General features: G+C 31.0%; 2 protein-coding genes across 3 annotated transcripts; one reads left to right on the top strand and one right to left on the bottom strand.

Annotated features, from left to right (window-relative positions):
• The first annotated feature begins 1462 nt into the window (after positions 1 to 1462).
• On the top strand, positions 1463 to 8610 carry Wdr81 (WD repeat domain 81). The gene is made up of 4 exons (XM_070640469.1): positions 1463 to 2118; positions 2179 to 3319; positions 3382 to 7615; positions 7682 to 8610. Exons 1-4 carry the CDS (start codon positions 1906 to 1908, stop codon positions 7914 to 7916), a joined length of 5823 nt encoding a protein of 1940 aa, XP_070496570.1. The 5' UTR covers positions 1463 to 1905; the 3' UTR covers positions 7917 to 8610.
• A 4969-nt stretch (positions 8611 to 13579) lies between these two features.
• Positions 13580 to 17238, bottom strand: rt (Protein O-mannosyltransferase rt). Of its 2 annotated transcripts, XM_070640383.1 has the most exons (7): positions 16755 to 17238; positions 16190 to 16705; positions 15930 to 16095; positions 15726 to 15861; positions 14628 to 15665; positions 14350 to 14564; positions 13580 to 14175 (listed from the first exon to the last, which is right to left on the bottom strand). In XM_070640383.1, the coding sequence occupies exons 2-7, from the start codon at positions 16534 to 16536 to the stop codon at positions 13696 to 13698; spliced, it is 2382 nt and encodes a 793-aa protein (XP_070496484.1). In that variant the 5' UTR covers positions 16537 to 16705; positions 16755 to 17238; the 3' UTR covers positions 13580 to 13695. The 2 variants fall into 2 exon arrangements, with proteins under 2 accessions (XP_070496484.1, XP_070496483.1); XM_070640382.1 differs by having other exon boundaries at positions 16190 to 17238.
• Positions 17239 to 17491: the final 253 nt, after the last annotated feature.

Here is a 17491-nt window from a genome sequence, read left to right as displayed (position 1 = left end):
ACGTGCGGAAATGAGCAAAAATAATTTATTCACTCAACCTGCATTTCTAGCATTGACAGTGACATAAATGCAATTTTGCGATGCCTTCACAAACGTTATGATGATTTTATTTACTGTTGAAGATTCATCATGAATTTAATTTTTTTTTCAATAAAAACTCTAATTCAATGATTTGTCGCAAATGAAGTAATTAGTTGGTTTGCTAGAATTTTATTAGTAGATGTCAAAATGCAATAAAAATTTAATTTTTGTCGTATTATTACCGATTTATACAAGTTCAAATGCATGTAAGTTGTGACTTAAAGCACATGTTTGGTATCGAAGAATTAAATTGTTGAGTAAGAATCGAGGTCTAGGCTAAGCATACAAACTTGATTCTTGAGTAAAATTTGATAATTCTTTAACTACAAAAATTGTAGGCATGAGATACAGTTCAGTCTTCTAGAACATTCATCATGATTCAAGAGCCGTAATCAGGAGAACTGATGGGTTCATGCCGGAACAAGATAAATTTCAAAAGAAACCACATTAAATTGAAAGCATAAATATGATTAGAATGAATATAGAATTTGAAAATTTTAAGGACCCCTTTACGTCTCCTCCTTTTCCGTCAGCACTTCTAACATACATTTATTCCATGTGAACAGAAAAGTCAACTATTTACTTGGAACAATTATGTCCGTTGATAACATAAGAATTTTTCATTCTCTTTCATATACCTTCATTTAAAAAATTCAAAAAACAAGTTTTTAATGTATTCTGTGCATTGTCCATCCAGACATGGTAAATTGTATAATAATACAAATGTACATTGCATATGAGATAATTTCATATTTCATTGGAGCGAAATGATAAGAAAGAAACATTGTGTCTCATCTGTACATATGTATGAAAATGAGAATGAAAGCAAAATATTTAATAATCATTTTAAGATTGATAAAGTCGTGAGTCTGTAATTTTTTTTTTGAACAGTTACATTTTATGTTGACTTTAAATTAAAGTTTATATACTTACTTTGATTCGATCTGTTTGGATGAAGTAAACTAGTTGATTCATTTGACTCACTCATAGTTATTTAATTAATAAACTATTCAAGAATACACAGATCAATATAGTGATGATAATTGAGTGATTTTATAGTCATATTGATTTTAATATTTTCATATTGCGAAAGAAAACGTAGAGAATATTGTGAATTGATAATCACATTTAATTTAATTAATAAAGTGTAGAGAAATTAAAATTGATTCGGAAGTGATTGCGAATTAACATCCAGCTGATTATTGCAATTAAATAATTCGACACAGCTGTTTATGGGAAGGAAAGAAATTAGTGCATGTTAAAAGAAATTTCTCAAAATAGCTTCTGTTTGATTTTGACCTTTAAATTTGACATTATTAAAATTGCCTTCACTAAAAATATTTACTAAATTAATTATCACATCCCAAAAACAGAATAAGCGCAAATATATGTCATCCAATCTTCAATAATAAGTGAAATTATTACCGCATATTTAAGTTTATGATTAAGGCATGAAATATTAATTATATATTACTAAATATAATTCAGGTTGCCTTAACATTTATTAATTGCTTTTTCACATGATTCTAATAAGATAATCAGCTGATTAACACAAGGTTTGCGTCAGATTACATATGATTTTAAAAACCGGCAAAGAAAGAGAAACATTAAAAATTTCAAATTCTGTAACGGTCGAAAAAAATTCAAATAAAAAATAAATTTTTGCAACACAAGAAAAGTTTCATTAAACCCCTGGAAAAAGTGTAAACAAAAGAAACATTTTTAAGATATTTTTTTCTTTGTTATTTTAAACTATGTATTACTTTCAAAAGTGAATAGACATGGCATGAAAGACTTACAAATTGTCATTATTATCAATTAACAATGGAGTACATTTGCCAGGAATTAAGCATTCCAAGAAAACAAATTAAAGAAACTAACACGAAAAATCGCTTCAAATGCATAGTTCATAAAAATTTTCTAAAAGTCTTAATTAAAAGTAAGAAAATTGTGAATGCTCGCACCTATCCTGGTGCGATTGATGAATGGCCACAATCAAAAGACTTAGGATCAAACTGGGAACAAGTTTATCTTGTGGTATGCATAAAAAATTATCAATTTTACAAAAATTTAAATTAATAGTTTATTAAATTTTAGGCACATAAAAAATTCAACCATAAAGTGATTCCATTGCAAAAGTTTAAAAGTGATGCAAGTGATAATGAATTGCCATTGACATATTCCCAGCAACTGTATCAAGTTCAACAAACGAATCACAAATCTCTGTGGAAAAATGCCAACAAAAAATATTCCAGTGATTACCAACAACAGAATGAGTCTAATGGCAACAATGGCAAGCAATTTGTTGACAGCACTTTGGTTCCATATGAAATCGCGCTTCGTGAAGTGATCACACGAATGTATGGATGTCCAATCATTCACTATAAACTTGATAGAATTAAAAATGACTCAATATCTGATGATATAACATTCAATTGTCATTTTGATGTAGAGATGCACCACATAAATCAATATCCATTACTTGGCGCAATTGAATCAAATTCGCATTTTTATTTGATTTACCAAAATGTCATTGAGAATTCGCTACTGGATTGCATAAGTTATTCTCCAGGAATTCTAGAAAGGAGTTATAATAAGAATATGTTTATTATCTATCAATTGATAAATCTCCAAAAGTCAACTCATGATAAGGGACTAGTGATAGGCGATATTAATCTTAGTGATATTTATTTAACAGAAAATTGCTTACTACGTATTATACCAAAATTAGAATCGAATCTAATCAAATATGAACATAATGAAAGCACCGAAAATGAACAATTTGAATCGACATCTCTTCAACTACTCTCAAATCCGGAATTATCACTAAAAGATTATTGTCAAATGTGGTGCACAGGTCAATTATCAAATTTTGATTATTTAACAATTTTAAACAACTATGCTGGACGTAAAATTGATTCTCCTGATTATCATCATATTATGCCCTGGGTAACAGACTTTAATTCTAAAAATGGAAATTGGAGAGATTTAACAAAGACAAAGTATCGATTGACAAAAGGCGATGCTCAACTAGATATAACATACCAGCATATTAAAAATAGTGCTGAAAATTCAACAACTCCACATCATGTATCAGATGTTTTGTCTGAAATTACTTTTTATGTCTATATGGCTAGAAAGACACCAAAAAGTGTATTATGTCGACACGTCCGTCCAAAATTTGTTGCTGCTGAATATCCAGCTAGCATTAAAAGACTCCAAGAGTGGACTCCTGATGGTGAGTTTCTTAACTTCATACTTCTATACTTCATTTATTAAATGATATTCATTACTTTTCAGAATGCATTCCTGAATTTTTCAATGATCCGTCAGTTTTTAAATCTATACATGAAGACTTACCGGATCTTGAAGTTCCAGTATGGTCAACTTGCCCCGAAGATTTCATTGTTAAACATCGAGAAGCTTTAGAGTCTCAATATGTATCTGAAAATCTCCATCATTGGATTGACTTAACTTTTGGCTATAAATTAAGTGGCAAAGCAGCAGTAAAAGCGAAAAATGTTGTATTAACTCTTGTGGATGATCATCAGAAACTTTGTCAACGTGGAGTAATTCAATTATTCACTTCACATCATCCGCCAAAACAATTTAAAAATCCATGGTTTCAAAAAAATCCACCACGAATAAGTTCATCGGAAATGAGAAGAAGATTAACTAGAAGTACGGATGATTTATCAATGGATAATTATTATGCTATGGAAAGTACTACGTCCAATACCCCTCCGACAAGGTTATCTGCCAGTCCAAGAAGATCATCTTACTTACCTTATCAATCTGAATCTATTGAACGATCACCAAGTTACCATGCAAGTGCTCCACGTGGCATGCAAAATATCATCATCTTACCTTCTAATTACAATCCACTTCATCAATTAAAAGCTGTTGAAAATATGGGAAATTTTATCTCAAAAACATTCTACGAAAAACCATCGACAAAACCAAAAAAGTTGAAGCAAAATTGCTTAGATTATCCGTTGACATCATCATTCCAGAATTATTTATTTCAACATTATGAGCAAGAGTCAGACAATGCATTCACAAATATGATGTTCTTGGAAACATACGAAGCATCATTGAAAGATAGCAAAATGTATCAAAATTTCAAACAAAGAAAACAACAAGCATTAAATTCAAAGAAGCATTTCAAGCAACTAATGCAAGAGAATAAGGTAAAGGAATTGAAAATAATTGGATGCATTATGATTGAATTATTCATGAGTCGAAAACTGAGACCATTGCTGAAACAAAACCAATTATTTGAGGAACGATTTGAAGCATGTAAACTGCTTCTCAAAAACGATGAAAATCTTATTCCTGATTGTGTGCTTTATCCGATAAAGTTATTATTTGGAATGGAAACTGATGACGATACTCAAATCACAGCTTTAGGTCTGCCACCACCTTCTGCTAGTCAATTGCTTCAACCAATGCTCTCTAATATTTTGATTCCTTTTCCTGATAATTTCTTCAAAATTTATGCTGCAATCAAATCAATATCTCAGTTTGAATCGTCTGTAAAAATGTTGGAACTTTATTCATCATATGACTGCGATGGTAAAAATTGTGAAAAGTTTGAAGTTCAAGATAAAGCACGTGTTGCAATTCATCGAAAAATTGCTGAATGTAAAGTAAAAGCATTTTCAGTTTTGAGTGAAGGGTTATTGGAACCATCAGGATTTGAACGACTTCATGTAGTTGAGATTTTACTTCCACATATTATTGACATGTTTCAAAATGAAGAAACTGGAATATTATCAGCATGGTATTTATTTGATAATGTCGCAACTGCTATTGGAATCGAAAATACAAAGAAATATCTTCTGACACCGATTTTGGGGCTTTACGATGTACATTATGATGACAGAGCAAACTTTTTCAATTCAAGTTACGATTCTACTATAAGATATACAGCAACATCATTTCGTAGCAAAAAAGCTGTCAAATTGTATCATCACAGCTTTTTATTGAAACTCATTGTTAGATTCGGTTTAAAATGTTTCCTCGAGAATTTCATTTCAATGTTGATAGAAGCAGCAGGTGGAGCAAAAGATTCTGAAATTGAATTTCCGTATCACATTCATGACTCATCACAATTTGAAAATCAAATGTCATCAAAAGATTTTCAACCATATTCAAATGACTCAGCAGCAGAAGGCTCACCAACATTAGTATCTCCGGGGTCAAATGACGATGAAGATGATAAAACAATGGCTTCAAAGCTTGTACAAGATGAAATGTTTGAATTTGATAATGATGATGCTCAGACTGCTGATACTGATGCTGCAATAGCAAAAATCATAGATCAATTTGACATTAAGTCTGAAACAGGTTCAATTGATATAAAAATGGGTTTATCAGAAGCTGACGAAGCAGAAGAGGAAAATTCTGATGAAACGAAAAATGACAGTCAAAGTCATTTCTCATTGGGAGGAGAAAAGTTAAAAATAATTCCAAAGAAAATGGATAGTCTTGATCCTAAATCGCCTACAATTCCAATACCTTCAAGTGTTTACAAAAGAGGAATCAGTGTTGCTTCAATTGGTTGTGAAATTGGAAGTCGAAAAAGTAATGACTCCTTTGATATTCTTTCAAAAACACCTTTGGATCGAGATGAGTCCGTTAGAAGTAAGATTGAAGATGCAATAAGTGATAAAAGTGAAACAAAATCTTATCGAGGACGTTCAAAAAATCGTCAATCGAGATCAACTAGAATTTCGGAAATGAGTACTGAAAGTCTTTTGTGGCTTTCACACCGACTTGGGCCTGTTTTAACAGCACGTTATGTGACGAAAAATCTATTGAAAATGTTAACACTCTGTTATGTTTCACAAGAAAATCTTTTACCAAGCACAAACCCAAATTTACCACAGAATATTGGGTTTTTCTCGGTTGCCGATGGTCAAGTTGTTGGTGATGAAAATGCAACAAAAGTTCTCGATTGTCTAACAGCAATATCAGCATTATTTGGTGAACATTTCATACTATGTCAATATTTACCCCATGTTACCGAGCTTATTGCTCTTTGCAAGAAGAAAATAACAACAACATTAGAAGGTGGACTTATCAGTTGCATTCAATTAATTAAATTTGTTATACCATGTCTGAGTGATGCAACAATTATGGAGCAAATGCAAGACAATATATTGAAAAATATTATCAAACCAGTGATTCGACTTTTAAATTCAACACATTTTGCTATGCCTAGTGGATTTTTAGCTCGTGGAGTTTTGGCTAGAAAATTAATAGATTTATTTTATGTGCTAACTGTTAGAATTGGAACAGAAATAGCTCGTGAACATTTATGCATTCCACATCTTCAAAGATTTTTCCTAATTTTTGATAAAGCTTACGGATTTGAAGATCCTAATGACTCAAATACTGAAGACTTACGTGAAAAGGGTCTTGAGGAATTGAAAGAAGTTTTTACTCCGTCACTCGCTCATGCTGTTTACTTGCCATTTGTAAGACAATTTGGTGAAAATACTATGAAGCAGACTGTTAAGAATCTCATGTTAGTGGTTAATTTATGTCATGAACATGAAGTGCCAAATTATTCAACAGATACGGAATCAATAAAAGTTCAAGAACCTTCACATCTTACTTCAGATCATGTTGATTCACCACATAGTTTTGGTACTAATGTTTCAATTGTCGGAAATAGACTTGATTACCAAAATAATGAACAAATGAAAAATGATCAGTCTAGCATAATTGATCAAGTTGCTTATAAGTTACAGAATGTGACTTCAAATCGTCAGCTAAAAGGAAATTGGCTTGCATACTGGACAAATGAAATTGGAAGGCATGAAAAGGATCAAAACTTTAACCTTAAGCAAATTAAACTCCAAACATTCTCGGGTCATACAAATTCAGTCCGTGGAATTTTGTGTCTTGATAATGAAAATTCCTTTATGTCAGCATCAAAAGATAAAACTGTAAAGCTTTGGTCATTGAGAAGTGAAGGTGATGGATCAAAGATATCTCCTTGCCAATTTACATATACCGGTCATCGAAAATCCGTTCATTCTCTTGCCTTTTTAGAATCCATGAGATTAGCTGTGTCATGTGATTCAGGAGTTCATTTGTGGGACCCATTTGTTGGTGCTCAAGTTAATCAAATTGAAGGTCAAAAATATACTCCAATAAGTATTGTAAGAACTTATCCTGGTCCAAGTAGCTTAATTCTTGCTGGAACAGCCGATTCGACAATAAAAGTCATAGACTCACGAATTGCTGATTATGTTCTTGAATGGAAACTTACAAATACACCATCAGGCTCTGTAAGATGTTTGACTGTTGCGCCGAGTGGAAGTTGGATTGCTGTAGGACTTTCAGCAGGACAAATAATTATGCTGGATGGAAAAACAGGAGTAATTCAAGCATCTTGGAAAGCAAGTGAGGGTGAATTACTACAAATGCAAGCACCAAACGATGCGGAACTTATTACATCAAGCCTTGATAATTCAATAAGTGTATGGAATGCGCAAAGCGGTTCATTAGCTTACAATTTACGGTAATTTTTATACATTAGTTTCAACTATTGAATGAATATTAAGCTTTCAATAATTTAAAATTACAGGAGTCCAGCAGAGCCAGCGCATTGTTTACGAATTAACAATGATGAATTAATAGTCGGCACACCAGCAAATCGAATAGGAGCTTATAACTTAATGCAACATGATCATCCATTTAATTTTACAAAATTAAGGTCAGAGGCTTTCAGCAAAGGTGTCCTAACAACATTTTCATTGCTACCATTGAATAGACTTTTACTAGCTGGCAATGATAGTGGAAATATAATTTTGCTGTGTTAATTCTTTAGTTCAAGTGATATACCTAGAATATTTAAAATATTTTCTCTATTTGATTTTTTTAAAATCTCAATTAAAGTAAATTCATGATATTTATTTAGATTTAGGCAAGATGTAGATGTTGGTTTGAACAATTTGATTAAAACTATGATGCTGATTGAGAATAGATTGAAATTTCCATTTTAATAATATGAAGTCTAAATTAAAATTTTATCAAAATCAACAGAATTAATAATAAAAATTATACGTAGTCTCATTGTTCGTTCAGTTGAACGAAGTTCTATAGCATAACTAAATATTGATGAAAAAAAGCTTTGAAAACTCAATCATTGTGAATACAGAACATTTTATGTATTTATAATTTATACAAAACAAGACAAAAAATATAGAATTAAATATTTAAAAGCAAATATGAAACATTTTCATATCCCACATATTAATGAAAAGTTACTCAGAAGGAATTCATACGAAAATCTACATTATCGTAATTATATTTTATAGTAAAATTATAGAAAATTTTTGTTTACCTACCAAATTCATGCAATAATAATGAAATTATAATATTGTAATGTTCGCAAATAATTAAAAATTATGATACAGATTTCATTCCTTTATCTAATTTAATTTTGCAATGTCAATAAAAACGAGCAAACATACCCAAATTTAGATAAAAAGTTAGTGTGATTTTTTTCTTTTATAAACCATGATATTACACAATAAATATTCAGAAGAAAAGTAGAAAATTTTCATTTTTCAATTTTCCTTTCCATCTTCCAAAAGAGAAGAAAACTGTCAGAAAATGCTCTCTTTCTGGTACAAAAAATATAAAAGATGAAAAACGAAAACACCAAAAAAAAAATGTTTTAAGCAAAATTTAGGTCGCACACAGATGAAAAGTATTCCATCGTTGCCGCTTCTCTATTAACTTGCCTTAATGCCAATCGTTATTCCTCCACTTTCTTAGCAAAATTTAACCGATATAATTCGAAACTTACCCGGCTCTCATAAAAATGTGAAGCTATATACAACACAAAACCCATAGAAAATACAAAACCTTGAGCTCAATATTTTCATTTCAGCATTGAACTTGAATTTTTTTCCTTCATTTCGTTCATTTTGTATGAAAGTTGTGGTATAGCCCAATGACGTCGTGTCATTGCTGGTGCTTTGTTATAAAATTCCCCTTCATTGTTACCTCGAATTGTGCTTAATGCTCTCAAACATCAACTACCGTACTCAAGCGACATACATTATAAAGTGGAGGATTCTCTTTGCACCTTGGAAATATTATGTCATTGAGTTGAAGTTACTAGGAGCACATGAAAGTGAGCAATTTTATTTCTATTGAGTGCTCGATTAACGAAGTCTCGTATAAAAAAAAGCGTCTGCAAATGTATATGTGGCAAGTATAAAATTCAAAACATGTATGTGAGCATACATCACGTTATATTATGGCTAGACATCCATTGAGACATAACAGCGACGAAAAGGTTTCATTCTCATTATTGGAAATCTTTACCCTCACTTCGAATGCTTTGATCATCCCTCAATAATGAAAATAATTTTGCCAAAAAATTTTAAGAATAATGATTTTTTTAAAAAAAATCTTTATCACTGAAAACCTGCATTCATCCGAACCGGATGTGAAAAAATTCTTGGATTTCTTCAGCCGATAGTAGTCCCTCGATATCCTCAGCCAACCAAGTGATCATAAATATTCGCAAGACATCAAGCAAGCAAGCAAAAGTATAAAAAAAAATTAAATATATACATGTGCGGCAGCTCTTTATGTGGCCGAAAATAAACTGCAAAAAATAGCGCGGCATTGTGCAACAACAACAAAGAGCTAAATCGCTTTGCTGTGTGTTCACGGCGAAAAAGTAGTAACATGCGAAGAAAAAGATGAACAAGATTCGTTAGTCGAAAATATACCGAAATAATCAATTTTACTAAAATCATTTATAGTTTTTGAGTTTGTAGAACTTATGAACCCACATGCTGGAAATAATATTTCTATCCAATCATTTCCATCATTTCCTTTAATCGAAAATAAAACAAAGTAAAACAAAAACAAAAATTGAGAAAAAAATGTATGCACTTCTTAGGTTTCATTGAAGCTTGTTAGAATATATTTTTGGTTTTGTTAAAAAAATACTTTTGAATGTTTCATCGATACGAACGACTGTATATTTCTCTTTCGAAACACAGAATTTGCTCTTCTTTTCAACTAATTTTCATATCGTTTCTGCTTTATCCGAAATGCAAGAAATATAGTTTCATGACGAAGCACTTGAATGTTACTGAGCATGTGAATGAGACGGTTGTTGTGTTGCCTTTTTTATTTCACATTTTTTTCTTTACTCGAGAGAAGAAGGAAGTGCGATTCATATCTACTTATTATGTTCAATATAATGATGTGGTTAAAATCCTTTGTGAGAAAGAGATGAGAAGAGAAAGAGAGGGTAAAAGATATAAAAGGAATAAAGGTTGAATGAGTAATCTGTTGCTATGAAATTTACAAAAATTTTGATCTTGGAACTTGAAATTTAATTCCATTAACGAGAATAAAAATTCAAGGAAAATAAAAAAAATTATCAATTTAGCTTTAAAAAATCGTTTCCGTTCCTACAGCAATTTTGAAATCAAACATCACTGCTTAAATATTTTTAATAGTATTATTCATGCTAACTGCCTTCAATTCATATCAATTGTAAGTTGATGCAAATAGGCAACCATAAAATCTGAAGCAACAAACTAAGTAAAAAGTTTAAGCTTACGCTAGCTGATTTTTGACTAATGCAAGCTATTCAAGTTAAAATGAAAGTTTCTCATGAATGTTTTCAAATCACAAAATGCTTTTTTTGAAGCATATTGGCATTTGAAGTTTTTGCAGCTACGCTTATTGCTATAAAATAAGTTGTGAATACACTCAATATTCGTACAATAATATATAATATAAAAAATTAAATTTGCAATAATTTCACTCTTAAAATGAATGCAATATATGATGATTGCTTGTTAAGTTGAGGTGGACCTAAAGAAATATTTCATCCTCTTATCCTGTAGAACCCTTAATCTTTGAGCAAATTATAAACGCCTAAAGACCCTGCCACTGAATATTATAAAAAATAATTTACTTTTTCTTGCTCGGATTTTAAAATCTTAAGAAGAAGAAGAATAAATTTCTACAAAGGGAACAGAAGATCATCAAATGTATGAACAATCGAGTAAATTTTTAAAATTTATAGTTAAGTAATTTTCATTGAAATAAACAGGCATGAATGAAACTTTAAAATAAATTTAATTGGATGATATCATTGCTATTAAACTTTGTATCAGGATGATATATTTTATTCGCATATTGAATTTTTTAAAGTACGAACTGAGTTCAAATTGATTGAATTAAGAGCAAAATATTTTGTGGATGGACATGACTTTAAATTCCTTTTTTTTGGAACTGGATATAATTTTATTTGATTTTTTTTTTTTCAAATGTAAAGCTATCAAAAATTTAATTATTGACGAATTTTAATTTACATTCTAATTTTAGTATCAGTAAATATTACCAAACGTCGATTAATATGAAACTTTTCGTAATATGAAATTTTGAGATTATTCAAATAAACTTAAAATAAATTTAATAATTTACTAATACCTTTTTGCCTAAAAACAACGTATTTTGTAGAACATACACTAGCTGGTAGCTAGTGACCAAAAGCTAAACTGTTATAAAATACGATTTTCGACATAAAATTCAATAAATATCAATATTAATCAAATAAAGTATGTATACAACTATAAAGGACTTTAAGTTGGACATTTTGAATGAATCATTCCATAATACCTGAATATTAACGTCCATAATATTTAAAAATAACTTAAAATCTCCGAAAAAAATATTTTAAAAATTCTGAAAATGTCTTTAAATCCCAAAAGTTTAGTTTCCAATTCTTTTACAAAGTAATTCTAAAAATAATCATTTCAGCAACAACCATCTTAATATTGAGTACAATTTTTTGAAATATTTACGTGTGTGGAAATAAAGGAATTAAACCGAAAAAAAAATTGAGAAGAAATTGAAAACTGGAATAGTTACTCACAGCCACAATGTTTGTAAACCATGACACTGGAAACAGAATAGTACCATTGAGAATATTTTTTCTTTCTTCTACAATCAGTTGAACAAAGACGATGCCATTTTTCCATTCAATACATAGATTTGAGACTTGAAAGTGAGAAGAAATCGACTAGATACTAAAATGTGTATGTAAGGGAAGAATGTAGCACTGTCCTATTCCATGCAATAGCAATATTATTCTTTCTTTGTTGCTTTATTTAAAATGGAAAACGGATTTTCATAAAATGAGAGAGCAAAACCAACAAATTTACTAGGGCATCATGACATTCTTAATTCTTATTTCCTTCCTTTATATCCAAATACATTGTTTCTTAAAATTTGAATATCTTTTCAAGTTTTACATACCCAAAGATCTTCTTTTATTTATTCTTTCTATTTCATTTACGTCTCGTCTCGTCTATGCTTATAAAATGAGTCAGTAGTAGAAAAATAATTCAAGTATATTGAAAAGAGAAAGAAAGAAAAATGTAGTTTCTGATTTCATGTCGGTTTGTTTCATTCTAACTTTATAAAATATCGAAAAAAAATTTCTTTCTTGTATGTGCGCCTTCATAAAAGTATGATAAACTTTTGCTGCAGAATTATTTTTTTAAAAAAAATTCAGCTCCACAATTTTATTGATGTCTGTTAAAAATTTATGTTTCCACATTTTCTACCCATTGGAAAAAGATAGCTCAGTTGAAGTGAATGAATTTCCTGCACACTGTGTCTACACATTTTTCAATCCTATGGAACGCGCGAAAATTTTCATAGTGGCAGTTATGGGAACAACAACGAACACTTTTTATTCCTTTACTTATTTCGAATACCTACAAAAAATTGAAACACATCAAAGATATAGCAAATGTATGAAGTGAAAGGAAAACTAGTTGCTGCTGTTTCATGCGCGCTTAATATGTTTGGTGTAGAAAAAGTCTCTGCTACGGACCGAAATACAATAAGAGACAGTTTTTGGAACAAAATTGGAAGGGAGATAGCTTGCTATTGGATGGAAAATAATTTTTTTTTCGCCTTTTTCTTTGCTAATTTAAAAACAGACGGGACGTAGTTGCACAAATAAGCTGATCGCCCCTTCATTTCAACTGTGTTGCCTTTGATTTTTCTGCTAACTCACTGTGCTTATCGTTTTCTGTCGCATGCTATAAGTTAGACGAATTATTATTATTGTACATACATGGTTGCTTCAGGAGAAATGTGGCTTCCATTTGTTTCAATATTCCTTATAGTTTGTGTCATTTGATGACGATCTTTTCTATTTTTGGGGAGGTCCCATGATGGACAACAGGTGAAATCTTATATTTTTTAACAGGTTCTCAGCTTCTTTTCATTACTAAATTTATATTTTTCATTTTTTTTCCTCTGGTCCATTTTTACACATAAAAAAGATGGACAAAATATGATTTTAAATATATTTGATAGCAGTTCTACATAGAACTCCAGTGAATCGAGTATGTGTATTTTTCGATTAGTCTTTTCATTGCTCAAATCCAATTTGAGCATTTCGATGGTAGAAATAAAACATTCAGTATAAATAAAACAGTATTCAATAAGTTTATTTTTCATGTCTATTTTATACATTTTAGTTCGTTCCCATTTTATTAATAATTTATCTAAAGGTTGTAAAGGTATGAGTATTATAAGTACTTATGAGAAAATAAAGTCCCATGTGTCTTTCCATCTTAACTGTAAGATTGTCTCCGATGTCAATTTCGTGCGACCGTAGCTGATGGCGAGAAACGTCTGAAACACATGAAACACATAAGCAAGCCATACAAGAACTGCAATTTTGTACACAAAAATCATGAAATTCTGATTCATTTTTCTCAAAATGTCATAAACGTGTTCTACGAGAGCACACAACAGGCAGATTTTGTAGATGAGTGCTGGTAAGTAGTTGTGCAAAAACAGTGTACGTTCTACGAAAAAATATGGCGCAAAATTGATAACGTAACCAACAAAAAGTATACATCCGATGCTTTCAAATTTTATCCATTCCTGTTCGTTCAAATCATTGATTTGTCGACGACGTCGTAGTAAGTAGAAAACCATTAGCGCGGCGTAAACAAAAAGAGAAATTGTGCAGGAATACCATAAAGCAATGTTGCCAAGGAGATGAATTTGTGCCTAAAAGAAAAACAGATGTGAGAACTTTAATTTTTGATAGTTTATCTCGCTTATGATAGTATATAGTTCGGTAGGAAATAGGTCAAATAGTTTTTTTAGCAGCAAAAACATTTTTTCGGATGTTTTTTGTTATAAATTCATTCTTAAAGCAAAAAAGCAATTCAGCATTCTTACATTTGTATCTTTTTGATACCAATATGCAATGCCCTTTGACATCAGAGGCCATTCAAGTGGTTCCGATGAGTACATGTGATTTTGTACAGTTTCACTCTGCCAAAACATTTTTATTTGAAGTTCACGGAATTTCTGCCAAAATGATAATTGTGTTCGTTCCATGGGAATCATTTCAGATTTCAACAATTGTCGTTCACGCTCTTTTTGATCCGATGCTAAAAATGTATCGAATAAAAAATTAAAATATTTCATAATGAATTCATTAAAGTTGTACATACACTTTGTATATCGATGTTCTTCAACATTAAAGACTGAATCAGGATGATTTAAATTTTTATCCGCTGCTACTTCATGTTGATTATATCCCCATTGGGGTAGTTGGCGTCCAGTAAATCTTAGTGCTGTATTGGATGTAACATGAACAAGTCTCACATGTGATTTAATTGCATGCCACACATCACCCTCTTCCTCTTTATTTAAGATTTCAACACGCCATAAAAGTTGCCCCGGCATTGATATATTATAATCAATGTAACATGAGACCTCTTGAGATTGTGGTGACATGGGAGCTGCAACATCATGCGAATTGAGTGCACGACTTGTTAATCCATGAACTAGTTGAATTTCATCTCCATGTTTTATATCGTCTAGCTCATCACCAATTGAGAAGTCTGCCTTTGAGGGCCTCTTGACAATCCACCAATTGTTTACATCCTTGAAACTGTAGCATGTCACTTGCTGTTGATGAGAAGAGCCTCTTTTATCCTCATACTTGACTGGATAGACATCAGCATGGGAATGAAGCCAACATGGTCGACCATTTGTATGCCTTAATGTAATTTGTGATCCATGAACAACTTTGAGTGGCTGTCCATGTGTTATTGATGCAAGACCTCCCTCAAGTGATGCCTGAAAGGCACTTGTCATCACACTATCATGTGGCCCAGCACGATAGAGAGTATATAAATGAATATAGAATATTGATAGATAAATTACAATCGGAAGGCCGATTAAGATCAGTCCCTTGATAAATGTCTTAAAAAATAATTTAATATCCGATAAATTTTGATTCCTCATTTCACTCCATATATGTCGTGCTATAAGAATCATGCCGAGTACATATGAATAGAACCCAACATATTTTATACTCATTGAGAATGAATAGAAGGAGGCAGCAAGGATGCCATTAAGCCACCACTTAATGCTAAAATATTGACTATCGAGAAATCTCAAAAGGAATAAAAGTGCTGAGGTAGAGAAGATTAACAACATTGGTTCCATTAATATGAATCTGGATTGTGTCAAAAGTGCATTATCTAAAATAAATTGGATGTTTTTAGGCTGATGTCATGAAATATTCTAATCGATTATGTTACCCAGAACAATTAGTAATCCGCCCATTGATGCTACCCATTTGTTGATTTTTAATTGTAATAGCAAATTATAAATTACAGGCACTAATAGACTTCCACATAAAGCTGGTACAAGACGTAACCAAAAGATTGGTACATTCTGAAATAAATTAAAGGAATTAAGTCTCTAGATTCATTAGATGTAAAATGAGAATTTTTTAATCGCACCTCAGTGTATTCGCTTCCGATTTTATTAAATGTATAATTTCCATCATATCCAGCGAAATGTGCGACACCAGCAATAAGTTGTTTTCCCAATGGTGGATGTTTTTCAAAGAAAAATACATTCTTCATGTATAGGGAAACATACTTTCCATAATGGAGCTCATCAAAGCTGAAAATTGAAAGAATGGCAAAATGGAAAAAAAGAGATTTTTTTAAAGAGATACACAGAGGATGAAATGAATATTTTATAATCTCCATCTTACACAATATTTCGTGGCTCTGATAATCGAAAGAATCTTGTGACGATGGCAAGTGTAAACAGAGCAATGGACATGGGGTCAAATTCAATTTTGATTACAAAGTTTGAGTTGCTCTTGTCATTTGTGGTTACTTCAGATTCTTGTTGAATTAATCTTTCATTACTTTTGGGATTCTCTGATGTCTTTTTGAGTTCTTTTGATTTTTTTATATCTTCTTTATTTTCTATTTGTTCTGTTCCATTTGTTTGCACTTTTGCCGTCTTTTCTGAATGTTCAACTTGTGCACTTTTTTGTTTTCTATTCCTAACTATATTTTCACAATTTTCCGGTGCTTTCATTTCTGTTCCCATATTTTTTCATTCAGAATTGCACAAAATTCAATAGCCAACTAGTAAATTCTTCACAAAAATGATTTGATTCTTGTTGGAAAGTTGGATAGTATGATGTGTAACGGTATACGATCATGATTGTATTATTTTTGTTAAATTTAACACTCACACCAACTTGATTTAAATACAACTTAAACTTGCGTAAATGTGAATGAGAAAAAAATAGAAACCTGTCTTACCTGTTGATTTAGTGAATGGAATTTTGCCTCGTTTATTAATTTTGTTATGTCTGACTGACTTAATGTTGAAGCATTTAAATATTTATTTAAATTAGACTTTGTCCAAAAATACAGTGCTGCAACCTTCGACGAACTATAAGGTACAGCCAAAAACTGTAGGCCTACACATCAAAAATGCAAGAAATGTAGGTCGGGAGTTCTTATTCGAACCCTAATTTTAATGTTATATTGTTATTTATGAATTGACTGTTAAAAGGTCAACTTGATGCTGATAAAATTCTGTACAAGGTAGTGAAAAGAATTATGGTGTGTTTCAGCAATGTGATGTGTTCCTAAGTTAGACAAATAAACTACTACGATCCTAATCAATATGATAGCTATCATTGAGGCTATTCTTACAATCCTATTTTTAAGCAACTGTTTTGTCTTTGTCATGAATAAATATCACGATCGATAATGACTTACAAGGTTCCAAAATAGTGCATAAGTATAGCAAGTGGTCAACCCTAGTGTGTCATTACCCTAAATTTGTTTTGATGGTGTAGATGTGAATTCTTAAATTATATTGACAAGGTGACACTGCGGTACCAATTTAAAAATTCAGTAACAATTGCAGCTATAGAATAGAGTTCTAAAATTTATTGCAAAGGTATTTCATAAGAAAATTGAATTTAAAGCATATAATTTAAGCGTTTCTTGTATCCACATCACCAAAAATTTGTAAAGTTCCATTGATC

The sequence above is a fragment of the Chironomus tepperi genome, unplaced genomic scaffold, assembly GCF_022539635.2.
Source record: "Chironomus tepperi strain 1889 unplaced genomic scaffold, CSIRO-AGI_Ctep_v1 contig_219, whole genome shotgun sequence".
NCBI classification, from domain to species: Eukaryota; Metazoa; Arthropoda; class Insecta; order Diptera; family Chironomidae; genus Chironomus; species Chironomus tepperi.
Note: the sequence above shows the minus strand (reverse complement) of the source record. Positions and strands in the feature narration are given on the sequence as shown.

What these genes read in the sequence shown, in the direction of transcription:
- Wdr81 (XM_070640469.1), top strand. Translation starts at nt 1,906, where the DNA reads ATGGAGTACATTTGCCAGGAATTAAGCATTCCAAGAAAACAAATTAAA. An exon ending in CCAAGAGTGGACTCCTGATG is followed by an intron (nt 3,320 to 3,381) that starts GTGAGTTTCTTA and finishes ATTACTTTTCAG; the next exon opens with AATGCATTCCTGAATTTTTC. An exon ending in TCATTAGCTTACAATTTACG is followed by an intron (nt 7,616 to 7,681) that starts GTAATTTTTATA and finishes TTAAAATTACAG; the next exon opens with GAGTCCAGCAGAGCCAGCGC.
- rt (XM_070640382.1), bottom strand. Translation starts at nt 16,536, where the DNA reads ATGGGAACAGAAATGAAAGCACCGGAAAATTGTGAAAATATAGTTAGG. An exon ending in TCAGAGCCACGAAATATTGT is followed by an intron (nt 16,096 to 16,189) that starts GTAAGATGGAGA and finishes TTCAATTTTCAG; the next exon opens with CTTTGATGAGCTCCATTATG. An exon ending in CGGATTACTAATTGTTCTGG is followed by an intron (nt 15,666 to 15,725) that starts GTAACATAATCG and finishes AATTTATTTTAG; the next exon opens with ATAATGCACTTTTGACACAA.